Source organism: Thamnophis sirtalis, unplaced genomic scaffold, assembly GCF_051295495.1.
Source record: "Thamnophis sirtalis isolate CommonGarterSnake01/CBP01778 unplaced genomic scaffold, rThaSir2_p1.2 scaffold_7, whole genome shotgun sequence".
Lineage (NCBI taxonomy): Eukaryota > Metazoa > Chordata > Lepidosauria > Squamata > Natricidae > Thamnophis > Thamnophis sirtalis.
This window is the reverse complement of record NW_028261387.1, coordinates 76,928,241-76,956,072: the sequence shown is the minus strand read 5'-3', so window position 1 is coordinate 76,956,072 and position 27,832 is coordinate 76,928,241. Positions and strand designations below refer to the sequence as shown.

Genomic DNA, 27,832 nt, shown 5'->3' with positions numbered 1-27,832 from the left:
AGACAATCTATTGAATAAAAAAGTAAAAATAAACTCCATTGATCCCCAGGGAAGAAGGCACAAACACCCCAGAAGTAACGTTTGCAAGGTGGTTTTGTTTTCTTTTTTCAACACCTCCGTGCAAAATGAAATGGAAGGCACGGCTACCCGGGAAACGCCTTCAGATTTTCATTTCCCATCCCCGGCTTTGTCACGGCCTCTCCCTGAAGCCCGGCAGGCGGCCGGGCTCCAACGCACGAGCCGCCCACGCGCTAGCCCCACGGCCGGACCCGGGTCCTACGTGACCCGCTCAGCGTCGCGGAAAAACCGCCTCCACCCACTTGTACCCGGCCCAGCCAGGTGGGCGGAGTCGATGGGCCACAGTTCGGGGCGTTCGCCTCAGCAAGGCCGGGACGCTATTGGCTGAGGCAAGCGCGCGCGGATTGGCCGTCTCCTTGACGGAGGGGCGTGACTCTTCCCTGACGCCTGGTTCGGAGGGCCGGCGAGGGGCGAGTGCCGGCTGGCTGGCCGCGGGGCGAGTTGCATCGCGATGTTGCTCTCGCCGCCGCCCTCCTCGTCCCTGCCCTGCGGGCGGGCGGTAGGCGGCTCCCCTGGCCTTGGGGCGCGAGCGGCCGGGTCGGAGCTCCAGGGGGAGGTTGCTCCCCGAGAGCCGCCCGACGAAGAAGGGGAGCGAGGCCGCGCCGGAACTATGCCCGAGTGCGCCCCGCTCCGGACGACTGGAGCCGGCTCCGAACCGGCCAGGGCGTCGTCCGAGGCGGAGGCCGCTGCGTCAACTGCCCTGGAAGAAGAAGAAGCAATAGCAGCTGCCGAAGACTCCTGTCCCCGGTGGGGAGCGCAGCACGCGGGAGCCCGGGAGCTGGCTGAACTCTATTCTCCCGGTAAGAAGGGGTGCGGGATTTCGTGGGGAGACTTTCAAAGGGTCTCTCGGCCGTCCCCGGCGGGCCCTGATTGTGATGCCGGATTGTAACGAAAGTGGCTCGGTTCGTCTATCTCGCTCATCCTTCTCTGCCTCTCCACGGGATTATTGCGCACTTGAACGGCTCCTTTGATAGCACGTTGCCCCGGGCAGGTCATCGGAACGAGCCTTCTCGCCGTCCGTCTGAACCTGCAAGTTGGGGTTAGGGATTTAAAGCCGGTGGGACGGGCAGGTTGGCTTCTTCCCATGCTTTAAAAAAAAGTGAGTAGCTGATGGCGGATAGATTAGGATCCTCCCCCCCCCTTCCACGTTTCTGGATCAGATTTAGTAAATCTGAAGAGTGGGATCTTTTTATTTCGGGTAAGGCTGCCTTAGTTAGCTGCAAGCTTTCTACGGCCGTGGGTGGGCTGAGCACTGAATCCAGTCTTAAAAGAGGCAGAAGAAGGCATGGGACATAAAATAAGATCTGGGCCTCATCTACCGTTGGTGTCTTCTTGTTTTAACCCGTTTGTTCAGATACTTGGTTTAAAGATGTACAGATAGTATTGCTTTTTTTTGTAGTCAGTAAGGGGTGTGCACCTGAGGTTGTCCTTATAAAATCAGAAAACTCATATTAAAATACTTGGAGGAGCTTGGTTGTTTTCAGCTCCCTATTTAGAGGTATGCTTAATGCACCCTAGGTTTTTCCCTTATGAATGTATTAAGTGCAACATTAGGTAGGGTTGGGCCCAGTGGTGGGTTACAGCCTGTAAGCCCCAGTACGGGCATACCAGTGCCTGCTGGGAGCACCAGGTATCGTTCTGGGCCCGCTCGCCTTCCTTACCTGTATTTGACCCAACTGGGCCATTTGCGCACGGAGCATACGGCGCCTGTGCAACACTCCACCGAGCAGCTGGAGTGTCACGGGCAGTGGGTGTGCATGCACGCGGAGTGTGCATGCACGTGATGGACGTCCGGGCCCGTTGCAGCATACCGGTTGCGACGGGATCAAGAACCCACCACTGGTTGGGCACTGTTACTACATGGAATAGAAATTGTGGGAAATGTCAAAGGAGTAGTCAAAAACATACCACAAGATTGAAGTGAAAGTCCGCCTTCATGTTGTTGTCAAGAAAAGTTCATGATTTGACTAGGAATCAAAAACTCCTTAATAAAGTTTTCACTCTAAGAAAAAGCAGTAGGATCAGTAGTGTAGATGCTCACACTGGCAAAATGACTTTTCTAGCAAAATAGCCATGCTAATCCATGTACTATGGATTCATGCATTTGCTAATGGAAAAGCAAACACTACTTTGTCATATCCTCTTATGATCGTCTTAGGTTGTCATCAGTTGGGGTTTATTTGGAAATCATGGCCTTGTGCAAACCAGGACATGTTATGAGATAGTTGTCATGGAAGACAACTCTGGTTGTCTTCTGGTTTTGTTTGTTGATTCTCTGAAGGTTTGTCCAAAATCCAGGGCATTGTAGTTTGTGGAGCAAGGGTGTGAAACTCACACATTGTTGTCACATAATGTATTGCAACTTTCCCTCCCCTTGTTAAACTGGGGGTGGGAGTGGCCAGTGCATGATGAATGGGCCGTGAGCTTCATACCCCTATTGTAGAGTATTAGCTTTATTTCTAACAGCTTTTGTTGGTTACAGAAGGCTGCAAATTGTATTCAGACTTTATGCCATTTATATTCAAATGATATGTATTTATATTCAAATTGTACGCAACTTTTATTCAACTCTAGCCTTTGCATTGTACAGTACGTCTTTCAAGGTTAATTGAGTAACTCAACCATTTCTCTTTTGGCGAGCAGCTAAGGCATCAGGCTAGAAACCAGGAGATCGTGAGTTCTAGCCCCACCTTAGGCACAAAGCCAGCTGGGTGACCTTGGGTTAATCTTGTTCAGGCATAGAAAGCAAACAGTGGCAAACCGCTTCCGAAAAACCTTGCCAAGCAAACTACAAGGACTTGTCCAGACAGTCTACAAGAAACAGACATGATGAGTGAAAAGGGGGAGGGACTCTTACATAAATAAAATATATTTTTCTTCTTTCTCCTGTCCCAAAAAACTTTTTCTTAATGATTGTGGCAGAAATTGATACTGTAATCTCTGCTGTGTACTGTGGAATTTTATTTATTACTATTTTGACTCCTGATGACTGTGGATAGATAGATAAAATTTTAAAAGTGATTTGCTGGTGTCTTCTTTCTAAAGGTTGAGAGAAAATAGCTCAAAATCACTGAACTATTTTTATGCCACTCTCTTGTTTTAAACCAGCACCTTTAACCATTAGGCCAACTGGCTCATTTATATAGTCCTTCTGGGTTATATAAAGTACATAATACATATTTGGTATCGGTTTAGCATGAGCAAATCAGTGGCACGTGGGTAGTCTTCCTTCTGAAAAATTACTTGTTTAGAATTCTCTCTGTCAGCACAACAATCTTAATCATTTCCTTGTTGAAACAAGAAGGCAGTGGAGGGAGTGAAATAAATAGATTGGGGATGTGATCAAACAGAGCTTAAAATTAAAGAAAGGCCTTTTGGCTGTATGTGTTTGGGATATATGTATGTATGTATGTATGTATACACGTGTGTGTGTGTGTGTTTGTGTGTGTGTGTAACTGCTCATCACTTGGTACAAACTAAAATATTTTTAGTCCAGCTTTCGTTGTCAGTATGGCCTTCTTGTCTTTTTAAATCCTTGATTTTAAGTATTATGAATATAACAACCGGGTTGCCTTTTTTAAAGACTGCAAAGCAATAGAATCAGAGCATTTTCCTAAGTTCCTAGTGTGGTGTCTAAAAAAATTATGAATAAATGAATAAAATGTTTTATTTATCTGGACATTGACAGCTCTACTCTCTTAAGTGGACTATACATGCAATTTGATAAATAATCTGACCATAATCATTGCACCTGACTTTTTCTCATAAACCTGAGTGTTGATTGTTTTGGAAAATTCTTATCAGTTTCAGAGCCAGTTTAATTAGCCAGTTTAATGTGCAGCTGTAATTAGGTTCTAGTGGTACTTCAGACATGAAATCCAACTAGGTGACTTTGTGCCGGTCAATTTTGCCCAGCCCAGCCCACCCCACAGAGTTGATGTGAGGAACCTAGGAGATAGTTGTGATAAAAAAAAATTAATGCATGATCTTTAATTGGAGTGAGTGTCCTCCAGATGTTTTGAATTACAATCCTCAATAGGGTCAGTCTACATAAAGCAGTAGTTGAAATTGAGATACAGAAAATCTAGGTCATCCAACTCCACAGCAACTCTAAGTAGCAGACAATATTAAAAATAAAGTAGCAACAACAATAAAGGAAAAAATAATAAACTCGCTAAAAGAATAAAACCAACATCTCAATCATGCATCATTTCCACAAGGAGTCATACATCCAATCTAACTCAGTGTCTGGGATAAGTGCCAGGTTTTAAGGACCTGTTTGAAGAAGGCTAAAGTAGAAGCAGGGTAAATTTCTGAGGTGACATTGTCCAGAGTTATCCTTGGTTCAGATTATATAACTGGGTCAGAAAAAAATAACCTTTTGGGGAGCTATCAATAAGTGGCATAATATATAGTGGGCTAATAATAATAATAAACGTGCATGCTCAAAATCCTGCTTAGATCCATTCAAAGGTTGATGTCTTCATTTTATCCTTTTCAAGGGCTTGAATAAACATTTTAAGATAATGAAGGTTTGGCAGGCATGTAATATAGAAATCTAAAAAACTTAAGATATAACCTTTTCTGTTCTGTACAGGGTTTAGAAATAGAAAGCCAAAAACAAAGATCAGATTGGTGGATGGGAAAGGATTATGAGTCTTGCAAGCAAGCATTATGAATCTTGTACTACAAGTACTGTAATAATGGATTGTAAAATAGGGCCCTTAGACCTTAAGTCTTTTCATTTGACTCTTCATCTGACACCTAATAGTATAAAAATGTTGGCTGCCTCCTTCATTCAGGATATGGCATGTGTTTCCTTTTGTAGCTACAGTCTCAAGGGTGTGCATTTGTGCGTAAGTGATTTTTGAGTCATTCTTTCTCTCTGCTTTGAAAGGTAACACCCCAGTCATCCTAGGTACCAATGAACAAGGCTTATACATGTCAGCTGAACTGCTTGATTTAATCTGACTATCAGTTGCTTGTCTTATCTGGTAAAATGTTCAGTGTCTAAGAAGCAAGTTCAATTTTGAATTTAATTTCAGTATATAAGATAACCTTATCTACTTGAACTTTATTCAATTCAGAAACACCAGAGAAGCTGTTTGATGTATTGGCCACGTGGCTAGTCATAAAATATTGCAGAGCTGCCCAGTCATAAAGTATGCTTTGGAATAAGCATGTTTAAAGCAGAATCACATACTTAACTCTTTACATAGCCATTCATATCAATTTGACATTCTTAAAAAGTTTAAAACTCAATTCCATAATCCAACATTGTCCCAGTATTTAAGATTATAGGAGTGATAGTCTTAACAGATACACAAGGTACTAGGTCGAGAAGCTACAGTGGCATGTCTGGTGTTTTTGATTGCTCCACAAACAGCTCTGATTAAAAAAGTAACATATTTTACGTTTGATTGAGGATTCATTAAACTGCTTTGTTAAAAATATCCACTGGAACATTTTTGTTTTTTATACAAAGAGTTTTTGTTCTCTTACTTAAGGCTTCACATAACAATGATCACGTGTCAAATCTCCTCTTATTACTGCTTGGCCTCTTGCAGATCCAAAGACAGATGTGTGAAGCAATCATTGGCAGTGGGACATTTTGGGAGGTTTGAAATATATTTTATTTTAACAGCTCTAAACTGTAAGCCTCACTCTTAGCTTCATTGGCTGTGTCCAAGTTCTAACATCATAGTGTGAAAGAGAAATATTGGTACTAATATTGGTGCTCTCTTTCCTTGGTTGTTTTCTTGCAAATGTTTCATTACACAACTAGGTAATATTTTCAGTGCTAGAAGGGAGTTGGGTTTCCTCTCTGTTTATATACAGTGGCTTGTTATATCAGTATTGATGGGAGTGTTGTTTTCTTCTTGGTAGTTCCTTGATTAAACTTTTACTGTTTGATTGTTTGTCTGAGGTGATAGTTCTTTCACTGGGATATTGTTTATTCCTTGATTGTTGGTCTGGTGTTAGTAGTCCCTGTTTGGGAGTTGATTGTTGAAGGGAAGGTGTTGTGATCCTTTTGTTTTCTTTTTTAGCTTTTTGATTATCATGAAGAAAACAACACTCCCACCAATTAGGTAATGAAATGTCTGCAAGGAAACAACCAAACTCGGCACCAGGAATTCCAAAGAGAAAATATTGACTTGCTTTCCCCATGCCATATATCATTCTGTATCCCTTTGTCATGTCCTACTTTATTTGTATTTTTAAAATATTTGAATCCAAAATGTAATCTTTCCACATGCAAAACTTAGTTCTAAATCTGTGATGGCCAACCTATGGCACGCCTGCTGAAAGTGGCACACAGAGCCATTTCTCCGGACATGCGAGCCTTCGCCTGTTGCTCTTCCATGTTCCAATGCGCCAGCCAGCTAGTCTTCGCGTGCTCAGGAATGCCAGAAAGCAAAAGAGCATCCACCCGGAGTGCATGTGCGCGTTGGCCAGCTGGCCTTCCAGGTTCTGGCACGCATGTGCGTGCAAAGACCAGCTGGCCGGTGTGCATGTCAGAAACCAGAAAATCATCTTCCTGGCATGTGCATGCGCACTGGGCGACTGCTCTTTTGGTTTCTGGGGCACATGTGTGCACGAACACCAGCTGGCTGCTGTGCATGCACGTGCTGGAAACTGGAAGAGCAGCCCCCAGGCACGTGCATGCACACCGGGCGGCTGCTCTTCTGGTTTCTGGCACACCTGCGCCCACTCCCATTTCAGCACTCAGTGCCAAAAAGGTTTGCCAACACTGTTCTACATCATTATTCTCCTGTTGGCTGGGGAATTCTGGAAATTGTAGGCCTCATATCTTAAAATGATTAAGATTGAGAAACACTGTTTCTAGCCTCTCGATCAATATAACTGCTGCCTTCTCTACTGTTTCTTATTTTTAACAGAATCCCTTTAGAAAATCCATACAACTTCCAAAGTATGATCTCATCATCGATAATGTAAAAGCATTGTAATAGATTGGCAATTTCTAATTACCCCCAAAATGCTATTTAATTTGTCATTTATGCAGGAAGTATAGTATAGCATCTTCTTTATTGTCCCTGTACAAAATAAATACAATGAAATTGGTTTTAGCCTCACTGGTGCAATCCATAACAACAAATATAAACAACATAAACAGTTGTTTGTTGTTTATTTGCTTAACATAAATTAAAAGTGCCCACAAGGTCAGGAGTTTCTTTGGACTGTGTTGGGCCTATAATTACCATTTTATTAAGCAGACAGTTTTAATTAAAAGGTCCAGTGATTAAGGCACTAGGTTAGAAATCAGAAGAGCGTGAGTTCTAGTCCCACCTTAAGGCATTAAGTCAGCTGGGTGACCTTGGGCCAGTCACTCTTTCTCAGTTCAGCCTACCTGACAGGGCTCTAATTGTGGGGAAAACAGAAAGAAGGAAGAGTACTGTATTAGATGTATTGCCACTTGAGTCATTTAAAAGTAATAAAGCTACTAAATTAAATAAATAAATAGGTTTTCTAACTTCTCTTTATCTCCTACCCCTGCTATCGGAATTGTGTCAGTTGTACCTGTTGTCCTTGCAACCTGTATAATCTTGCTAAAATTTTGCCTCATTTATGGATGAAAAAAATATTTGGTGCACTGGTATATATATCCCAAGTAGATTTACAGTAAATGTGCTTCCATATTTCTTTTTATGTGTCACTCTCCTGAATGATTTTAATTTTAAATAAAAAAGATTATTTTTATTAAGAATTTTTACAATAATAACATATAGTACAAACTGAAATCAGAAGGGGAAAGAATAGAAAAAAGTAAGGAAAATGCAAAGGAAAAAAGATGAAGGGAAAAGGGGAAAAAAGCAATAGCTAAAGAAGTGAGTTCTGAACTTAGTCACAAGTACAAACAAACTTAATATTTCTCTACCCCAAAAGGTTAAATATGTGGATCAATTCATCCCGGAATCCACCCCATATACATTCACAAATCCATGAACCATTAATACTTTTATGCATATGCTGGCAAAAAGTGAAGGATTTCCAGAATTTTATAAAGATATAAAGATACATTTTACTTTAATCCTCACCAAATAAATCAGCTTTGTAGAGATGTGTGGTGGCTGAGAGGTTAAGGCACTGGCCTCCCACTTGGAAGGTTGAGGGTTCAATCCTAGGCAGTGTACAAATGTTTATCAGTGCACAATGACAAAATATCTGCTGCAAACTCTGAGTAGGTGTCAGGCAAGGCATCCATCCAGTAAACATTCAGCTCCATTCAGTCGCCCGACTCCACCCCAAATAAAGGAATTAAAGGGTCATAAAAAGAGAAAAAAAATCTACTTTGTATTCCTCCTTTTACTTCGAACAATGGTTCCATTACACCAGGCTCATCGCTGGTCTGTTCTGGCCACGGTGTCATCTCTGTTCCTTGGGACATCTCTAATTTGCCATTTTTTACTCAGAATGCATTAATCTAATTGGGTTCAATTGGCTCCATATAACTTGAATTGATGAAAAGTGGCCTTGATTTTTAATTTGTCAGGATGAAAAGTTATTTTGGATACATGTTCAAAAACATTTTTTTGTGTAGGGACTTGGCAGTAATGCTGGTAAAGTAGCAACTATAATCATTTTTTTCATATTGTATCAGTGGGGGGAAAAACCCTCTGTCTTTCATCACAGGATAATTGTGAATGTATTTGACATACTGCCAATGAACTAAATCCTTCAAGGCCAAGGAGATTGCAACTTTTTGTAGTTACAAACTACTGTTGCTTTTTTCGGCAAAACTTCCTAGATGGTCATTGATTACTATAGTAACTTACTGTATTTTTCAGACTATAAGACGCACCGGTGTATAAGACACATCAAGATTTCTAAGAGGTAAGAAAAAAAAAGTTTTTGCCTTCCCACAACCCCAGCAGCACTATCCAGGCTTCAGTAGGGCTGGAGGAAGGTAAAAACGCCCCTGTTTTTGCCTTGCCCCAGCCCTGCTGAAGCCTGCAGAGGGCTGCTGGGGGCTGAGGGAAGGCAAAAAAGCCTCAGTTTTTGTGGAAAATGGCCCACTTTTTGCAAAAATGGGATGTGGGGCGGGGCTTCGGGAGGTAAAAATGGCTGTATTCGGTGTATAAGACGCACCAACATTTCCACACTCTTTAGGGGGGGGAGGTGTGTCTTATACTCCGAAAAATACGGTAGCTTACAAGTATTAATATGTCAGAATGTTCTTTTATCTGTGGTTGGGAGTTAAGGCTTGCTTGTTGACTTCTTTGATCTGAAGGCCAAAGCAATAAACAACTAATAACATCATATCCAGCTACCCAATAGCTGATGCTTAAATGCATCTATTTGAATAATTTATATATGAATGAAGAGTTGAAGTTGTTTATGAGAAGAGCTTAAGTCCTGAAGTGTTAATATTTCAATGCATTTCAATTTTTATTTACAAAAGAACTCATACAAGCCTCCTTGCTTGACCTGGTATTTTTTCAGCTTTGAGATATCTTAAGATGTACTTAACTGGTCCATGTGATATCTGAACAAACTAAACAGATTATAATAATGTAATCCTGACCTGTTTGAAAAGTGTCATCCATGGCAATTAGAAATAGGAAATTTATCACATTTCTGATTGTTTTTCTCTTTTAACAGGGGTGCTACAAGAACCCATTAACTAGATTCACACAAAATGGGCCACAGTTTTATTAGCTATATTCACAACTGCTGGTGTATAAAAAGTGTGCTAAGTCATAAGCAGTGGGTTGCGTACACCAGTGGCTGCATTTCCACAATTTGCTAACAAAAAATCAAATAATGTTACTAGTTATGAAGTATGTTAATCTAGGCACTTTCCAGTTAACTTCATTCTTCCCTCATTCTTAGATATAAACAATTCTGAAACTTTGGTTTCATATTAAGATGTAAATGATTTAATTGATTCTGGTTTACGATGATATATGACTGTGTTCATTGTGCATTTTAAATCATGATTTATGACAGTGTGTTATGCAAGTCCTGTTGATTTATTCAGTAAATTATAGTTTAATCATTGCTTGCTTAATATGTACAGAACTAGTTTTGACTTGAAATGGCAGGGTTACCAATACTTTCACAAGGAGATTGAACATAGTTTCCTTTGGGAGGTAAAATGTAAGTGCCCTGATGTTTTGAACATCTTAATTGTTCCTTGTGGACTTTAACATTTAAAGTCTTCTGTTTGGGGTGCGATTGCTTCTCTGCAGAATGTTAACTTTGATGTCATGAATACTGAATTAGAATAATAATAATTTCACATATACTTAAAAAAAACATATTGTCAAGCTAATAATCTATGCTTTGTCCTACATACGAGAGCTATGTGGGTTCCACAACCTGCTTCCACAAACCCACAATTTTTGTATTTCCTTTTCCATTTGAGACAACATAGTCAACATACTGCTGGATATAGACAGAAGAACTGTGTGTACCTCTCCCTGGGATAAGGCTAGCATTTATGCTTGCTGGAGTTGTCTTTTTATAGTTTCCTTGCCACTTATATAAGGAAAATTCAGAATTATGGGAGTGCTTGATAAAATGTTTTGATCACATAGAAGCCAAACTGATGCAAGAGGTGAGATAATTCCTCCATTTCATTAACCCAACTTTTTAAAAAAAAATTGGTATTTTTGAACTATTCAAGTAAAACACAATGTGCCAAGTACAACATTTCAAATATGGACACACAATAAAATATTCATATAAATCTAAAATGGGCGTTTTCAGAAATAAAATACTAAGAAGACAAATTTTATCTACCATCTACAAATCTTAATGGCAGCCACCTACACGAAAAAGTGCCTGCCAGCTCCTACCAGAAATTAGGGTGAAGTTTCGCTCATCCCTTTTTAAGCAATCAGTGGTAAATGTTTTAGGCCAGCAAAGGAAATAGTGTACAGGTAATCCTTGATGTATGACTGGTCATTTAGCAACCAGTAGACCTTATGACAGATTCCCCCAAAAGCTACATATTATCCAGTTTCAAAGTTGCAGTCACTGCAGTACCGATAGCCCCCCCCCCCCCCCCCGCCTATCCTATCTTCCCTACCTGCCCTCTTCACAGGCTCCCCACGATCCATGGGTTCTTGGACCTGGTCCCCAGCCCTTGGGTCCCACACCTTCCCAGCCCCTCTCACCTATCACATACTTACCTTTGGAAGAGCTCTGCAGGCCTAAGCCATGTAACCATCGAGGAGACAAAGGTGAATAAGCAAAGTGATTGTGGTCTTGCTGCCTCCCTTAGCAATCCTCATGGCTTGTATTGGGGACTACCTGTTATCTGTTACTCTCTTTCATATTAAGTGTTGGTTAATATGTTGCTATTCTAATAAGAGCAGAGCAAAAAGCACCATGCTTTAAATTACCTTTTTTTTTTAAACAGGGAAAAGGCTGCAAGAATGGATTAGTGTCATTTTATGTTTCTCCTTGATGTCTTTCAACTGCTACAGACTTCTCTTTTGCCTGAGACTGGAGCACGCCTTCTCAATTATTGTTGGTATATGTAAGTACGCATTAGTTTTTCTGCAGGTTGCTATATTTGGAGAGTAATCTCTATGCTTATCTCTATGTGATTCTTTCATCAGTTTATATTCTGAATTGTGCTTGCATTTATGTTGTTTCCTGTCTCTTGACACAAGCGGCAGGGTAAAAATGAATAAAAACTTAATCAGAAGTGCCCTAATTAGAAAAGGCATGATAGCTAAAAACATAATGTAAAAGCAATATGATCCAGGACGTTGAATTTTGCCCCCAGAGTATTTCTAGGAGAAATGACGCATTAAAACTACGTGTGTTGTCCTACATAAAGAAATGAAAAATGGAAGATGAAAATTTGTTTGTCTAATATACAGTATTTATTCCATACCCTCCAATAATATCTTCTGAGTAATTTACTAAACTTTTTAAATATCTTACAATCGCTGGCAGCCATTCATAGATGTTTGTATGTTAGTTGGGATCTGAAGTCTATTAGTTACTTAAAGTGCATTATTTTTTTCCTTTTGAATGGATTGAAAGTGCCTTTCTCTTTTGCCTGAAATTAAGGCAAAAACAAATGGGTTGTTTCACAGACCTAGGCAAGCAGATCTAGATTTGCTCCAACTAAGAGCTTTGTACTATAGAAACAGCACAATTGAAGAACAAAGATTATATAGTTTGTTTTAAAATTGACCGGAAGCTTCTTCCAAGTTATAATTTGCCAAAGTCAAGAGTAGTCCTCAGAAGGATATGCAAGTTTTAAAAAGTTTAATCTGTGATCTGATTTTTATTTAACTTTATTTTAACTATTTTAGAGTTGAATAAGTTGAACAAGGAAATATGAAAAAAATTAACTTGCTTTATATTAAAATATAAAACTTCTGTATCTGAACGCTTTACAGACCTGGTTTATCATTACCTTGTTTCTGTTCTATCTGATCAAACTATTGATTATGATGTTGTCGTCCAAGATGGAATATTTACTTTCAGAGAAATGTCACACCAGCTCAGGTCTATGGCAAATCATTTGCTTATATATGTGCAGTCCATCTCAAATCAAGTCACCTAGGCGCAGCACTTGGTATCTGGTCTTGTCTGGCTTAAAGTGGTTCTTTAGATTGTCCTATTCTCTGTCTACCTCAAACATAAAGAATAAAAAGAGAATTTTTGTTGAGACGAGTTTTGGAAGTCACATGTTAAAGGATTTATAAATTACTTAATTGCTCAGAAGTACACATTATTACTAAATTAAACATGCATAGTTTTAAAATGTGAATAGCTGCTAGTATAGTGTGGGAAGCAGGAAAGAGAAATTACTGTTTTAAATATATACTGACATTTTTCTTATAGAGGAAAAAAAACAGAAAAGGAAAAACGAAAAGACCAAATTTAAGAAATGTACAGATTATATCTGAGCTTCTGTTTAACAGATAATTACATTCTTATTGTCCCTTTTCCCTTTGTAGGTATTTTCCAACTCTTTCCCCCTTTTCATTCAGTCATTAATTGACTTTTTCTTTTTCTTTCAGCAAAAAGTCCATATAACCTTTTGCTGCTTTTTCAAAAAACAAGTTCGAACAAACAGATCAGTTTTCCATTTTTAAAGATTCTAACATTTTCATAATTTATTCATGTACCGTGGGAATTTCATTATTTTTCCATTGTTGTACATAAAATAATCTTTGTGCAGATACTACACAGGGTATTAATTTACCACGAATCTTTTCAAATTCATTATCCATAAGTCTCAGTAAGAAGAATTCTAGTTTCAGAGCAATTGTAATCCTTAAAATCCTTTGTATCATTATGTGAATTTATACCCAGCATATTTTAGCTTTCTCACAATTCTATCATGCATGATACAATATCACTCTCATGCTTTTCATGTTTCCAACATTGCTTTGAAATACCTTTATATGTTTTTGATAGTTTTCTTGCTATCATTTACCAATGATATATTATTTTATAGAAATTTTATCTTAAACTTTCTCTTAAATTACAACACAGTTTGAATTTAATAGCCATTACCCACAATATGTCTGGTATTCATCTCTATTTTATATCCAAATTAGGAGGCATTTTTGTCATGCTATCTTTAACCTGTTCTTTTTTTTCCAAATCTTAACAAAAGTTTATACATTTTGCTATTACCTATTCCTCATTTGTACATTATTCCAATTCCAATTCCGTTTTATATTTTTCAATTCTAATTGTTTTTTATTCATATTGAACCTTTCCTTACACTGCATATGAAAACAATTTAAAATTATATGCTTCTGCAGTCAATTGTTTTCTTGACTTCATTTTAATTAAACCCATGTCGTTCCAAACATCAAGTTAGGATTTCCAGTTCTGACCTTCTATTATTTCTCAAACAGAACTCATTGCTTCATCCAAATCAGACAACAGGCTTGAAAAGTACAGTTTAAGATTAGGCTGTCCTGACCCTTCTCTTTCTTTTGCATCCTGGGAGTTTTATATTTAATCCTTGGGTTCTTACCCTGCTATACAAATCTGGTTAATCTTTTTGCCATTATTTAAAATGTGCATCAGTTTTCAAAACTGAAATGGTTCGAAATGGAGACATCATTCTAGGTAATATATTCATCTTTGTTAGAAAAGTATATATATCAAACAACATGACAGGCCTGGAAGCCATCTTTTGCATTGGGCCTTCCGCCCTGCCACATTCAATGCTGTAGGAAAAGAGACGGAGGGGTTATATGGAGTATGGGCGATATATAGTCAAAATAACATTCCTTTCTCAGAGAGTCAAGGACATCTTGCCCTGCACCTGTTGTGGCATAACTAGGAGGCATCTCCAGTTGGGACGGTGCCTGATTGGACCATGTGATGGACATGTGGGTGCTGGGCAGGAACTTAAACTTTCACTTGCATGGGGAAAACCTGGGAGCTTTCAGATTCTGGTTTTCTCAGATGTGTCAATATGACAAGTCTAATAAAATGGGACTTTCGAGGAACTTCAAGCCTCAGAGTCTTCTTTCATTGGAGGTGTTACTTGGAATCCTGACACAACGTTAGTTGCAACATGCCCCAATTTAATAAATCTTTCTTAATTTCATTCTACAAGTGTTATGAAATAACGTAAAGGTTATATTGTATATGGACACAGATATTTTATTTTTTTCTCAGTTTGACAATCAGGTTTTTGCATCAGCTCATTTTGATCTTCCATTCTCATACTTTTGCTAATGTTTTAATTTTATCTGTATTTCTTCACATGGGAGGGAGGGAGATTTCAAAAACAGGACAAATAATGGTCAATGGTGAATTGCTCAAACCTTATGAAGTACAAAAAGGAACGAGACAAGATTTCCCACTTTTACACCGTTGTTCATTTTGACTTTGGAAGTTCTTACAAGAAATGTAAGACAAGATGAAAAACGTACTGGGTAAAAGAGAAAAGGGAGATATTTAACTTCAGAGCATTTGTAGAGGTTTTGGTTTTAGTGGTTGAAAATCCCTTGGGGGGGAATAGATATATTAATGGAAAAACTGAAAAACTTTGTTAGCTAGAATTAGCCAGATTTAAAATTAAGAAAGAGAAACTATCCTCATCTACCATAGTTGTAATAAAATGGCAAAAATTAACAACTTCAAAGAAGCCACCACTTGCATTTCAAAGGCTTTATTGAAATGAAATTGTAGTAAAAATGCACCTGCCTGCTGAGCAAATGCCAAGCTCCTGAGATGGGCTGTTCCTCACCTCAAATTCATTTAATTTCTCACTCCTGGGGGCTCAATAAACTATTCATTTTATTAGTAACTTGATGCAAGTTCATTCACCCACACTATTAAACTGTGCTGAAACTCAGTGTGCAGTACAGGTAGTTGTAGACTCACAATAGTTCATTTAACAACTGTTCGAAGTTACCACGGCGCTGAAAAAGTCACTTCCGACCATTTTTCGCACTTATGACCATTGTAGCATCCCCACATGGTTACATGATCAGAATTCAGACCCTCGTCAACTGACTCGTGAAGGTTGCAAGGTCCCATGGTTTTGTGATCATTGTTTGTAACCTTCTGACAAGCAAAGTCAATGGGGAAGCCAGATTCACTTAACAACTGTATTACTAACTTAACAACTGCAGTGATTCGCTAAACAACTGTGGCAAAAAAAGGTTGTAAAATGGGGCAAAATTCATTTAATAAATGTCTCATTTAGCAACATACAGTATCTCAAAGGAGTGAGTACGCCCACTCACATTTTGTAAATGTTTTAAGTATAATTTTTTATGTAGAGCAACAATTCGTTTTTTTCAGATCCTCAGAGAGTTCATTGCCATGAGGTGCCATATTGAACTTCCAGTGACCAGAATAAGAGAATGAGAGTGATAACACTAAATTTAACACACCTGCTCCCCCTTCACACCTGAGACCTTGTAACACTAACGAGTCACAGGACACCAGGGAGGGAAAACAGCTACTTGGTCCCCATTTGGATATTATCACTTAGGGGTGTACTCACTTTTGTTGCCAGGGGTTCAGACATTAATTGCTGTGTGTTGCGTTATTTTGAGGGGACAGTACATTTACACTGTAATTCAAGCTGTATACCCACTACTTTACATTGCAACCAAGTGTCATTTCTTCAGATATACTTAAATATTTACAAACTGTGAGGGGGTGTACTCACTTCTGTGAGATACCGTATCTTTTGGTCTCAATTGTGGACTGCCTCTATGTCAGACCTGCCCCAGTGTGTCCCCTCAAACTCTTGAATCCATTGAGCTGAATGAAAATAACTTTTACCGAGAGAAATTGGATGAAGCCAGGTGGAAACTGAAGTCCCCACACAAAGCACAAAGTAATTCTTCTGGTTTCCCAATCCAAGCCCCCCGTACCTGATGAAAAGCAGCTGGGAGGGAATCTGTCCTGCCTCTGAAGACAGTTCCCTTCCCTAATCCCTGAGCAGAAGCAGAAAAATCCCAAACACGCCGTCTCCGTCCACCTCCCTCCTCAGCACAACGGCAGGAGGCCAGGGCAAGATGGTGGACCTGGCACTGTAGAAGAGCCGAGGTGGCGCAGTGGTTAGGGTGCAGTACTGCAGGCCATTTCAGCTGACTGTTATCTGCAGTTCAGTGGTTCTAATCTCACCAGCTCAAGGTTGACTCAGCCTTCCATCCTTCCGAGGTGGGTGAAATGAGGACCCAGACTGTGGGGGCGATATGCTGACTCTGTAAACCGCTTAGAGAGGGCTGAAAGCCCTATGAAGCGGTATATAAGTCTAACTGCTATTGCTATTGCTACTTCTGCACTGTTTTTTGAATTCCCTAATTTTCGACTACATTATACCAAAAGAGTAAGAACCTCTAGGTATTTCCTTTTCATTGTCCCTTTTCATCCTGTTCCTAGAAGCTAAGATTATCTATTGACTTAAACACCTGATGCAGTAGTAGACATTGCAATGGCAGAATTATATTTTCCTTGTACAAGTAATTGATAAATTGTAAATGCTTCAGAGGAGCCATAGTTTAAGGAAGAGATCAATTGATAGGTTTGTGTGTTCCGGTTCTTATAATAAAATGTTATATCTGCATTTATTTTCAATACTTCATTGATTTTGAGAAAATATATAATTAAAGTCTTCATGCACTCAATTACGAAGTCTTCAACTCAAGTGGGGCATATATTTTAGCTATTCTACTGAATCTGTGCCTAGTACAGTAAGAGCCATGGAATCAATTTTTATAAAATGATAAATTGCCAGACAATTTTCTAGCAACACTTAAAGGCAAAATAGGATGAAATCTTTCATGCTTATACAATGTTACAAATTCCTGCTGTCACGGCATAGTAAGGTTAACTCTGGACTATTGATTTCTAATGTACAGTTTCCAACAGTGCAATATCTGTTCAGTTTCTTTTGTTCCAGTGCTACAGCTTTTCATGGCTTTGTTGCCTCTCCATAGCAGTTCTCCCCAACCTGGTCACTTCCAGAAGGCTGAGAAATCATTCTCCACACTTCCCAAACAATGCTGTGTTAAGCATAGCTTTCCCAGCTTTTCAAATAGATTTTCAGAATTCTTATCCCAATGTATTTGGAGGGCATCAGATTAGGAAAGTTTTGAATAAACTCTGCAAGAGGATAACATCAGCATGGGGAATATGTGGGCCTCCAGATGGTGTTGATGGCCTATAATGTTGGTTATTACCAGGGTTGAAATCCAAAATATTTTATGGGTCAAAGCTCTCCCCCCCCCCCCACTCTGGGTTTGCTTATAATATTCCTCAAGGCTTTCCTTTCTGTTCTGCAGCTTAAATCAAGCTCTCTTAGAACTGAATTTTGGACTGATGTTCTATGAAAACTTTAAAAGTTTGAGAGTTTGTGTGAAGCGTGAAATGTTCCTTTGTGGAACTCATTCAGAGAGCTGAGCAAAGGCTGAACATCTGCTTTGAATTGTACTTGTGTAAATTCCGAGGCAGCATAGGTGAGTTTTGATCTTAGCACATCTGGAGGTGACCAGGTTGGGATACTAGCATGCAGTGCGCTACTGTTTGATATGAATCCTGGAATGTTAATTCCAGGAGGCTCTAGAACTTTTATGGAATATTCTCATAACGCAACCCTGGGAAAGTCAAGCTCCTTATTTGTACGCAACATTAAATGCATCACCATGGTTGGTGGCTCTGTATGAATATATTGACAAAGAATATTCTATCTTCTTTAAAAGTATATTGCGTTACAGAAAAGGAAATGAGAATCCTGTGCTGATCTTCATGGGAATATTTGGTTCTTTTTCCACATAATTTTTACTGAAAAAATTCTAAACAAGAAAATAAAAACTAACATAAAGTAAATACACAGTAAGAAGTCGAAAGAAAATGAAAGAAATCAAAGAAAAAGCAAAAAGTGCAAGAAAGGAAACGAGTTGGAAGAAAAATGGAAAAGAAAAAGAAAAAAGAAGTGGTTTCCGATATTCTACACAGTAGAATATATATTTTCACCTTTTATAAAAAGTTGCATCATATCACTTACATCATCATCATCAGTACACAGTCATATCTCAGATTCTGATTTATTTTGCCCCATACAATAAGTGCTTGGGGAGTATTTGCTTCCAAATAGGCCTTGTGACTCTCATTCAGGGCTCATCTTGGCATGTGTCTCCATTTCTTTTTGACTCATGCAAGAATAGCGGACAGCTAGGAAATGCAAATCCTTGGAGAGGGAAAGCATCCGTGGGAGAAACTGCCTCCCATTCATATTCTTTTTCTAGCATAAATGAGAGTCTGTCAGGAGTTTTGGCAGAGGACTTACACAGTAGAAGAATGATGGAGGTAAGGGTGAAAGCTGGTGATAACTCTTCTAGAAATCTTGATAGATTGGATTTTTTTATTGTAAAAAGATGTAGGGTTGATGCAGGTAGTCCTTGACTTACAACAGTTTGTTTAGTGACCATTCAGAGTTACAACAGCACTGAAAAAAGTGACCTAAGACCGTTTTTCAGTTATGACTTTTCTCCAGTGTCCCCATGATCATATCATCAAAATTCAGATGCTTGGCAACTGGTTCATATTTATGACCGTTGCTGTGCCCCAAGATCATGTGATCACCTTTTGCGACCTTCCGACAAGCAAAGTCAATGGGGAAGCCAGGTTCACTTAACAACCAGGCTACTAACTCATCAACTGCAGCGACTCACTTAACAGCTGAGGCAAGAGAGGTCATAAAATGAGGCAACATTCACTTAACAAATGTCTCCCTCCACAAATTAAATTTTGGGCTCAATTGTGGTTGTAAGTTGAGGACTTGGTCAAATTTCAAGCATTAACTTTTGAGAAGACTGCAGATACTTTGATACCTAGATGCTTTCTGATGTGCCATGCCAGATCAGTACTCAAAGAACTCCATTTCTTTCTGTCCCTCCAGAGCAAAGGTGAAGCATTTGTGACATCTTCAGAATTTAGCATGTGCTGCTCTGAAGGTAGATTGCCTAGAGACCCATGATGTTGCAACACGTTCCAAGCAGGCGAGACTAAAAGCAGAGGCTTAATCTGGAAGAGGATTTAGAAAGCAGGAGGTGCCTTGTTTAGAACAAGGTATGTTCCTGTAACTTTGTCCCCTGCTAGGTTTTTATGACTCTGGTGGCCTCATTCCTGACTTAGCTACTGCCTGATAACATAGCTGATAGCATTTCCAGTTCTGTAACCTAAACCTGTCTATTTCCAGTTTTGGGTGCAACCTTTCTCAGCCAAGTGCTGCCGATATAAATTGGACTATAGCTCCAGGGATCTCCAACTTTATTTTCCCGTCTCCCTTCAAAGATTGATGGTAGCTTTGGCATACTTCTGGAATGTTTTCTAACTTAGCATTTAAACATTTCCACCAGTGTTAGCAGGAAGCATGAATCTAGAGCCCTATACTTCAGGTATAGTTCCCAGAACTAATTGGTGAGAGTATGACTCTGACCTAGCCGAATTGTATCACAATTGCATTCCGGGTTCTGTTGACTCTTGTTGGTTCACGTTTGCTCACATCTGATTGCAGGATTTCATAGTTATCTGAACTGCTCTGCCGAAAGCTTATTAGAGTGGATGCCAAGATTTTGTAATCTCTTTCCATTTTTACATCACCTACCTACATGCAAGGCATCGACAAATAGGGACACGTGAAACCGTAAATCATAATCTAATAATAAAAGAAGCATTTGGCATTATAGGCGGGGAGAAAAAGTCTGCCCTAATAAAATCATATTTGCAACCAATGTCATATGACTTCTTTTCCAAGTCAATCCTGATTTTGGAACCCACGTTTAGACTTCATTTTTTACTTTTACTCAATGCATTCAAAACTATTCTGTGCTTTGTCCTTCAAGAATCATTTTAGGTTGAGAAAAAAATTCAATATTTAGACATCTTACTTTCTGGTGCAATTCTGCAAGGAAATTATTTTGTATAGATTTGTATTTGTGCATCCCCTTGTTTTGATGGGGATCAGAGGACCTATAAAGTTTGGTTCACAAGGTCTGCTTTTAGATGCAGTGGCCCCCTTAAATGGGAGGGGGGAGTTAACCCGGTCTGCTGGACTTTATAAGAAAACAGTCCAGCTTGTGTTATTCATTTCTGCAAATAGTTAAAGTAAATGTTTCACCTAGCTATAAGTAGCCTCTTATCTCCCTGCCCTTTTCCCTGATCTGAAGTTTTGCTAACTGGGGAATAATCATTTTTCCTATGTTCCAGTTAAGTATGGAAGAGAAAATTTTGTTCAAATGCCATGCTTGGATTTTTTTCATTTCTGAAAATGAGAAAAAAAATCTAGAGCCTTTATAATCCTAATATCTATTAGGGCCAAACTAAATGGACAATTCATTATGTGAAAGCAAGAAATTATATCTTCTCCCAGTAGCGAAATTTGAAAATCCACCCATTGCTATGGATCTGGGGAATTCTGGAAATTAAAGTTCACTCATCTTCAGGTTGCCAAGATGGTGAAACACTGCTGCATAGTTCAAAATGAACACAGTGCGGCTTTGTTCTTGAAGATGTTTGCAAGTTTTCATTGGAAAGAGAAACACTAAGGGCAGGATAAGTGCTTTTAAAAGTTTTTAAGATAAACCTCCTTGAAAGAAACCTAGCAATTGTTAATCATCTTGTTTGATAATGGGTGGCCAGATTCAATTAAAAACACATTTCAGTACCTCCCAGTAGCTCAGTGGTTTATTTCCTGCACAGTAAGGTTTCTTAACAAACCGTGTGTTTTAATCAGACCTAAATTATTTAGCCATTGATTTAATGAATCTTTTTTTAAATTGTTGCATTGTTTGCCAGAAGTCTGTCACTCCTAGCAAGATCAAACCGGTTATTTATCATTGTCTGTAAAGGAAATATGAACCAATTCAAAATACATCCTAGAACCCCAATAGGTAGAAGTAAAAAAAAACATCCTAAAAAAAGGCAATGGGAGATTGGTTCAGTGTTGTTGCCACAAAAATGACAACATGTCTATGAAGTCACCAAGATCCTAGCTCAGAGGAGACTTTAATATATAGGACTGTAAGGACTATGCAAAATAAGCATGTAAGTGTGTTGCATTTTGGAAAGACTTATTTATACTTACGAGTGGTTATGAAGTTGGGAAATAACATCTTCCGAAAGCTTAGTTGTGTATTGTGCACAAAATGAACTGCAGTATTTTAATTGACTAGATTTGGATTTGGAAAAGGCACATGGTTTATAGTGATCAAAATTAAGCTGCTCTTTGATTCTAGTTTGATTGTTGGGGACCTTATAGATATATGATTTTCTTGACAATATAGAAGGGCCTTGGCATTGTCATCTTCTAGGACAGGGGTGTCAAACTCACATCGTGACTTTTTTCCCCTTCACTAAACTGAGTATTGGGGTGGCCAGCACATGATGCATCTGGCTCGCGGGCCGCAAATTTGACACCCGTGGTCTAAAATATTATTCTAGCTTTTAAGTCTAGCTCATTATCCTGGTAATCCTTGGTGATCTCCCCTACAACTACTGATTAGACCCACCCTTGCTACACTTCTAAGCCTATACCATACCCCATAAGGTTGTCCAGGTGCTGCTAGCTCTTTGAATGGTTTATTTTGAAGGCACAGAAGAGGTTGTACTTCCTGAGAATGCTAAAGAACATAAATCTATCTCAGCATCTACTTCTGTCCTACTAACACAGCACTGTTGAGGGTGTCCTGACATACGGCATTCTTGCATGGTATGGGAGCAGCTCTGCAGCGGACAAAAAAACTCTACAGAGAATCATTAAAACTGCCAAGAATATCAAAGGGCTCCAGCTACCAGCCCTGGACGATATCTTCGCATCTTGCTGTTTGAGGAAGTTGCATAATATTCTCAGAGACTCTTCCCATCCTACTTACAATCTTTTTAGACTGTTGCCTTCTTGCAGAAGATACAGAACAATTTAAACTAGGACCACACGTCTTCTGAATAGCTTTTATCCCAGAGCTATAATTGCACTCAACAATGAACTAAATGAGCTATCGGACAGCACTACTTGGTCTGTTGTGTGGATGCTTGGGTGATTTAGGGGCGGGAATTATTTGGTGGGTGGGTGGGTGTTTGGGGATTGTTAATGTGTGTTGGGCCTGGTCTCTGGGGGTTATGTGAATTTCATTGTGTGTATACTGTGTATTTACTTACATTGACAATAAAGTAGAATAAGAGTTCTTTTGGAAAAGCATCACTATTACTAACTGTTACATTTCTGTCAAAATAGTACCTCTCTTTTATTGATATTCTTTAAAAATTACCATCTTTGCATTTTTCCAAATGTCTAATAATTCACCTTTCTCTCTATCCCTCCCTCCCTTTGTCTCTGAAAGTTGCAGGAGTCATTACTGCTGACTTTGTATCCGGTTTAGTGCACTGGGGAGCAGATACTTGGGGCTCGGTAGATCTGCCAATAGTTGGAAAGGTCTGACTTTTTTTTTCTCGTGTGTGTGAGTGTGTGTGTTGAACTTACTAGTTGAGTTTATTAGTTCAATATACTTAAGATAAATAATAGTTGATGAAAATTCTCTAATGGAGTTCACATATTGTGCTAAACCATAATGTGCCTTAGACTAGATAAATCGTGCTAAACTATAATTGACATAAACTGCAGTTTGTGACATAGCATGTTGTAGTGAACTAGATAATTGCATCTTATTGAGTTAACCAAAGTTAAGCAAACTGCGGTCTTGGAGATTCATGATGATTTATAACTAATCTCTTATTCAACTGTCAGAGCAAACCTGTAAGTCAAGGATGGAAATGCAAGCACAAAGAGAAGAAAAGAAAGTGTACATCAGTAATGGTTGAATCAACATAACAAAACCACATTGCTTGTCTTTGCATAACATGCTAAGTCACTAACTAAACCGCAATTTGCCTCAGCGAGTTGTGTGAGCTTAAACTATGCTAATTTATATTGAAGCATCTTATTTAAATGTTTTTCATTTAATTGTTAAACTTGTCTACAGTTTATGACTTTAGAATAATAGCAGATTACATTTGGCTGTATTTCCCAGTCTACTGACTTGTTTATGATATTACATATTTTAATCTTAATTTTAACTAATACCAGTTCCTTATTTTTCAGTTCATTCCCCTACACACATCTCCTATTCCAATTTTAATGAACTTGGTGCAATATATTAAAGCTCATGTACATACAGTATTGAATTAAACATTCTAGATTAGGGGTGTCAAACTCAAGGCCTGGGGGCCAGATCCGGCCCACAGGATGCTTAGATTTGGCCCGCTGGGCTGTTCTGAAAACAGCAAAGGACCAGCCCGTGATGTATCTGGCAGCGAAAACGGAGCTCAGGAGAGCCGTGTATGACCCTCCTGAGTACCGTTTTCCCTGGCAGGGGGTTGCAGGAGGCCAGTCCAGCTAAAAACTGAGCTCGCGAGGGCCGCCCCCTCCCCCCCACTCCAAGCTCTATTTTCGCTAGCAGAGAGTTGCAGTAGGCCGGCTCCCGACCTAAGGAACCCATTTTCACTGGCAGAGCACTCGGCCCACCACAGGTGCCCCCCCCACCCAACACAAGTGACATCAAGCTGGCCATGCCCACTCTGGCCACACACACCCGTCCCATCAAACATAACCCTGATGCGGCTATCAATGAAATAGAGTTTGATACCTCTGTTTCAGATGGATAAATAAGAAAAATAAAGGAACTGCCTGTAGGATATGCTTTATAGCTAGCTTTTAATATTCCATTTATTTGTTTGCATGGTACTCTCACTGAGGAGGTAAAAAGATTACAGACTTGGGCTAATAGTACTTGCAATAAAGTGACAGTTAATACATAATCATTTCACTCACTTAAACCTCAGTGCTGCTTTTAATTTCCTATGTTGCTTTAGATAACTTTTTAATATACACTGGCTTGTCTGTGGTCATAATCCTGATAGGACAAGATGGTGGCTCTTCTCTAATCCACAAATCAGGAACATCTAGCTGGGGTCAAGTTGGCAATTCTGACGCCCCATTGGGGTCACATACAAAGAGTGAGGGCTTTAACTGTCCCTCTCATCTTGATCTTTTTGGACATTTCCCTGCAAAATGCCAACCCAAATTATCTATTTAGGTATGTGCATGAGTAGATCAGTAAAATCTGTAGGTGCTAAGACTTCATGTGAGCTAAACACTAAAGTTTCATCTTTCTGCTTTTTACTACTTTCAGGCATTTATTAGACCTTTCAGAGAACACCACATTGATCCAACAGCAATCACCAGGCATGACTTCATAGAAACCAATGGCGATAACTGCATGTTGACAGTCGTTCCGCTGGCAAACATGGCCTACAAATTAGCTTCCTTATCACCAGGTAAGAGGGAGCCTGACAGATCCACGAGGAAGCTGGAAACAGCCTTCTAAAGAGTAGTGGGCAGGCCTTTGAGGACAAGAGAGTTAATTCTATGCACATTTCCAAAAAAAGGGTAATGAAGTTTTTCACCTTGTATATAGAGTCAATAAAAGTGTAAGGGCAAACAACGAATAAAGTAGACAGTTCTATATGTCAGTCATACAAGTTGGAGTACAGTGTTACTTCTGATGCAAAAGTTTTTTATTAGAGTGAAGCAGTTGTATTGTAACACACGGTTTAGCTGTTCAGTGAGAGTACAATAAATTCTATATTCTCTTTAATTTTAGAAGCGTTACACCAAACCTGTCCTTGGGAGTGCTACGTCTTCGCCCTGTCTGTATTTGCAACCTTGACCAACCAGATTCACAAGTGGTCTCATACCTACTTCGGTCTTCCTCGCTGGGTAATTTTTCTGCAGGACTGGCACATTATCCTGCCACGGAAACACCACCGGATCCACCATGTGTCTCCACATGAGACATATTTCTGTATTACTACAGGTAAAAAATGAAGTGAAACTCATTATGTGGCAGAAATTAAATTCCTATCTAACCAAACAGCCTTTTTAAGACACAGATGAACTGGTGGATCTGTGTCAGGTTGTGAAGAAAAGAAATGTTTCATGTCGTCCTCTGGGCTCTGGCTACACAGAGATGAAAAACGGGGGAACATAAATAATGGAAAATAAGAATTGACTAAAAAGAAGGCTATACCTATTAAACTGAACTGCTCTTTTCAGATTGGTTCACATTCAATACAATACAATACAATACCAGAGTTGGAAGGGACCTTGGAGATCTTCTAGTCCAACCCGCTGCCTAGGCAGGAAACCCTATACCATTTCAGACAAATGGCTATCCAACATCTTCTTAAAGACTTCCAGTGTTGGGGCATTCACAACTTCTGGAGGCAAGCTGTTCCACTGATTAATTGTTCTAACTGTCAGGAAATTTCTCCTCAGTTCTAAGTTGCTTCTCTCCTTGATTAGTTTCCACCCATTGCTTCTTGTTCTACCCTCAGGTGCTTTGGAAAATAGTTTGACTCCCTCTTCTTTGTGGCAACCCCTGAGATATTGGAACACTGCTATATCTCAGAGGTATATTTATTTTGCCATAGAAATAACAAAGAAATAATTATTTTTAAATGTGTTCTTTAAAAATATGGGTCTGAGTCTGAGGGGAAAGGATACCTGATTTGTTTTAGAAGAGAAGACTGCTTCATCTAACATTTCTGAAGAACCTCAATATTTAACAACCTTGACTCCTCAATTACGGTTTGTTCAGAATTGAGATTTGAGTGCAATGTTTAACATTCATTGTAAGTCATGGTTTCTTAAAGGTGTAAGTCTGGCATGCACAGTCTGCTTAGCTATAAATCATAGCTTAGGGATGGCTTTTCGCATGTTAACCCAAAACAAAACAGCGTGACTTGATGTGTTTGACTGAACTCATTCAGAGTCCGAGTTTAACAGACCTTAGATAAACCAGGGGTTATTTTAATGTGTGAAGTTCACCATTAAAACTCTGCCATTCTAAATGGCTTTAGAATGCTCTTGTATGGGTTTCAATAGTCAGAGGAATAATTTCAGAACAATTCCACGTAATGTGAATAAAACTGAAAATTGCATCTTCTGTTAAATTGACACCTTTATTTCTTACATTCATTTTATGCAATATTATCTTAAAACTATTCAGTTACCAAAAATGCTGCTTGCCCATTTACACTCACATATTGCTGCTCTTCTATAATCTTTCTAGGCTGGCTGAACTACCCACTGGAAAAACTCAGATTTTGGAGATTCCTGGAGAATATCATTGAAGGACTAACAGGAGAAAAACCCAGAGCAGATGACATGAAATGGGCTCAGAAAATAAAATAACCCTTGCCAGGCTTCTGCTGTCGTGAAAACCTGTTGCCAATTTTTTTAAAAGAAAAAAATAAAAGCCATCAGCCAAATTAAAAGACTTGCAGAAAGATAACGGACTAAAGCACAAAGCTTTTTAAAAAGTGCTAACAGACTGCAGTTAAAAGACTCACTCCTCAAAACAATACTTGAAAAAATGCAAATGGATTATTCTCGTTTGTTACTGAGCACCTTCTGTTAGCCACATTTGATGATAATTGAACATTGTCATCCTTGACACTCCAAAGCCATTAGTTGGAGAAGGCAGTGTACCTTCCTAGTAACATTTGTCATTGGCACGGTAATGTGTTGTATCAACATGAATTCCCACTCTGAAAATGATTTAAGGCCATATTGGAATGGCAAGGAAAGCAAGCTAGCTCCTGGGTTTTTAAAGAACAAGTTGCTATATGAGAATCGGAGGGAAAGGTATTGTCATCACTTTAATGCACTTGGTATTTGGTGCATCCTTCCAGTTGCTTCATCTTGCTATCATATCAAGACATTGTCCCTGTGGCGTGCAACAGAATATTTGGGAGTCTCATCCTAGTTCATTAGGGTTACTTAAAGCTGACTGTCTCCTAAAATAAAGAAGTGTTCCATTCCTTGATATTTGAGCAGGCCATTTGCTGTATCAGCCTACAGCTAGCTTGGTAGCAGTTTGGGATGGAAGTGAAGTGGAGCAGAATTTGTGTTCTGCACAAATGTCAGACTTAAATTACTTCCATTGGATCATGTAGCGTTCAGTGATTGATTTTATTCAGTATGATTCCTCTTCCAAAATGTTTAAAATAGCTATAGAGAATTGGTCATTGTCAAATTTGAATGTTAGAAGGAATAAGTTAATGGTGTGTGTGATTAAGGTGCTTGCTCATTTCATGTAAATATCATAAAGCCTTAACTACTATTTCTTTGGTGTAACATGGAATAACAATTTTAATGTGGTCTGAATGTATATAATTTATAACAAAGCAGTTCAATTATACTAATTGCATTTGTTAA

At 39.1% G+C, this 27,832-nt stretch overlaps 1 protein-coding gene across 1 annotated transcript; it reads left to right on the top strand.

Annotated features, from left to right (window-relative positions):
- The first annotated feature begins 486 nt into the window (after window positions 1-486).
- PEDS1 (plasmanylethanolamine desaturase 1) lies at window positions 487-27,832 on the top strand. Its single transcript, XM_014071275.2, has 6 exons — window positions 487-878; window positions 11,465-11,584; window positions 22,896-22,987; window positions 24,744-24,888; window positions 25,215-25,427; window positions 26,685-27,832. Exons 1-6 carry the CDS (start codon window positions 530-532, stop codon window positions 26,804-26,806), a joined length of 1,041 nt encoding a protein of 346 aa, XP_013926750.2. The 5' UTR covers window positions 487-529; the 3' UTR covers window positions 26,807-27,832.

What these genes read in the sequence shown, in the direction of transcription:
- PEDS1 (XM_014071275.2), top strand. Translation starts at nt 530, where the DNA reads ATGTTGCTCTCGCCGCCGCCCTCCTCGTCCCTGCCCTGCGGGCGGGCG. An exon ending in GGCTGAACTCTATTCTCCCG is followed by an intron (nt 879 to 11,464) that starts GTAAGAAGGGGT and finishes TTTTTTAAACAG; the next exon opens with GGAAAAGGCTGCAAGAATGG. An exon ending in ATTAGCTTCCTTATCACCAG is followed by an intron (nt 24,889 to 25,214) that starts GTAAGAGGGAGC and finishes CTTTAATTTTAG; the next exon opens with AAGCGTTACACCAAACCTGT.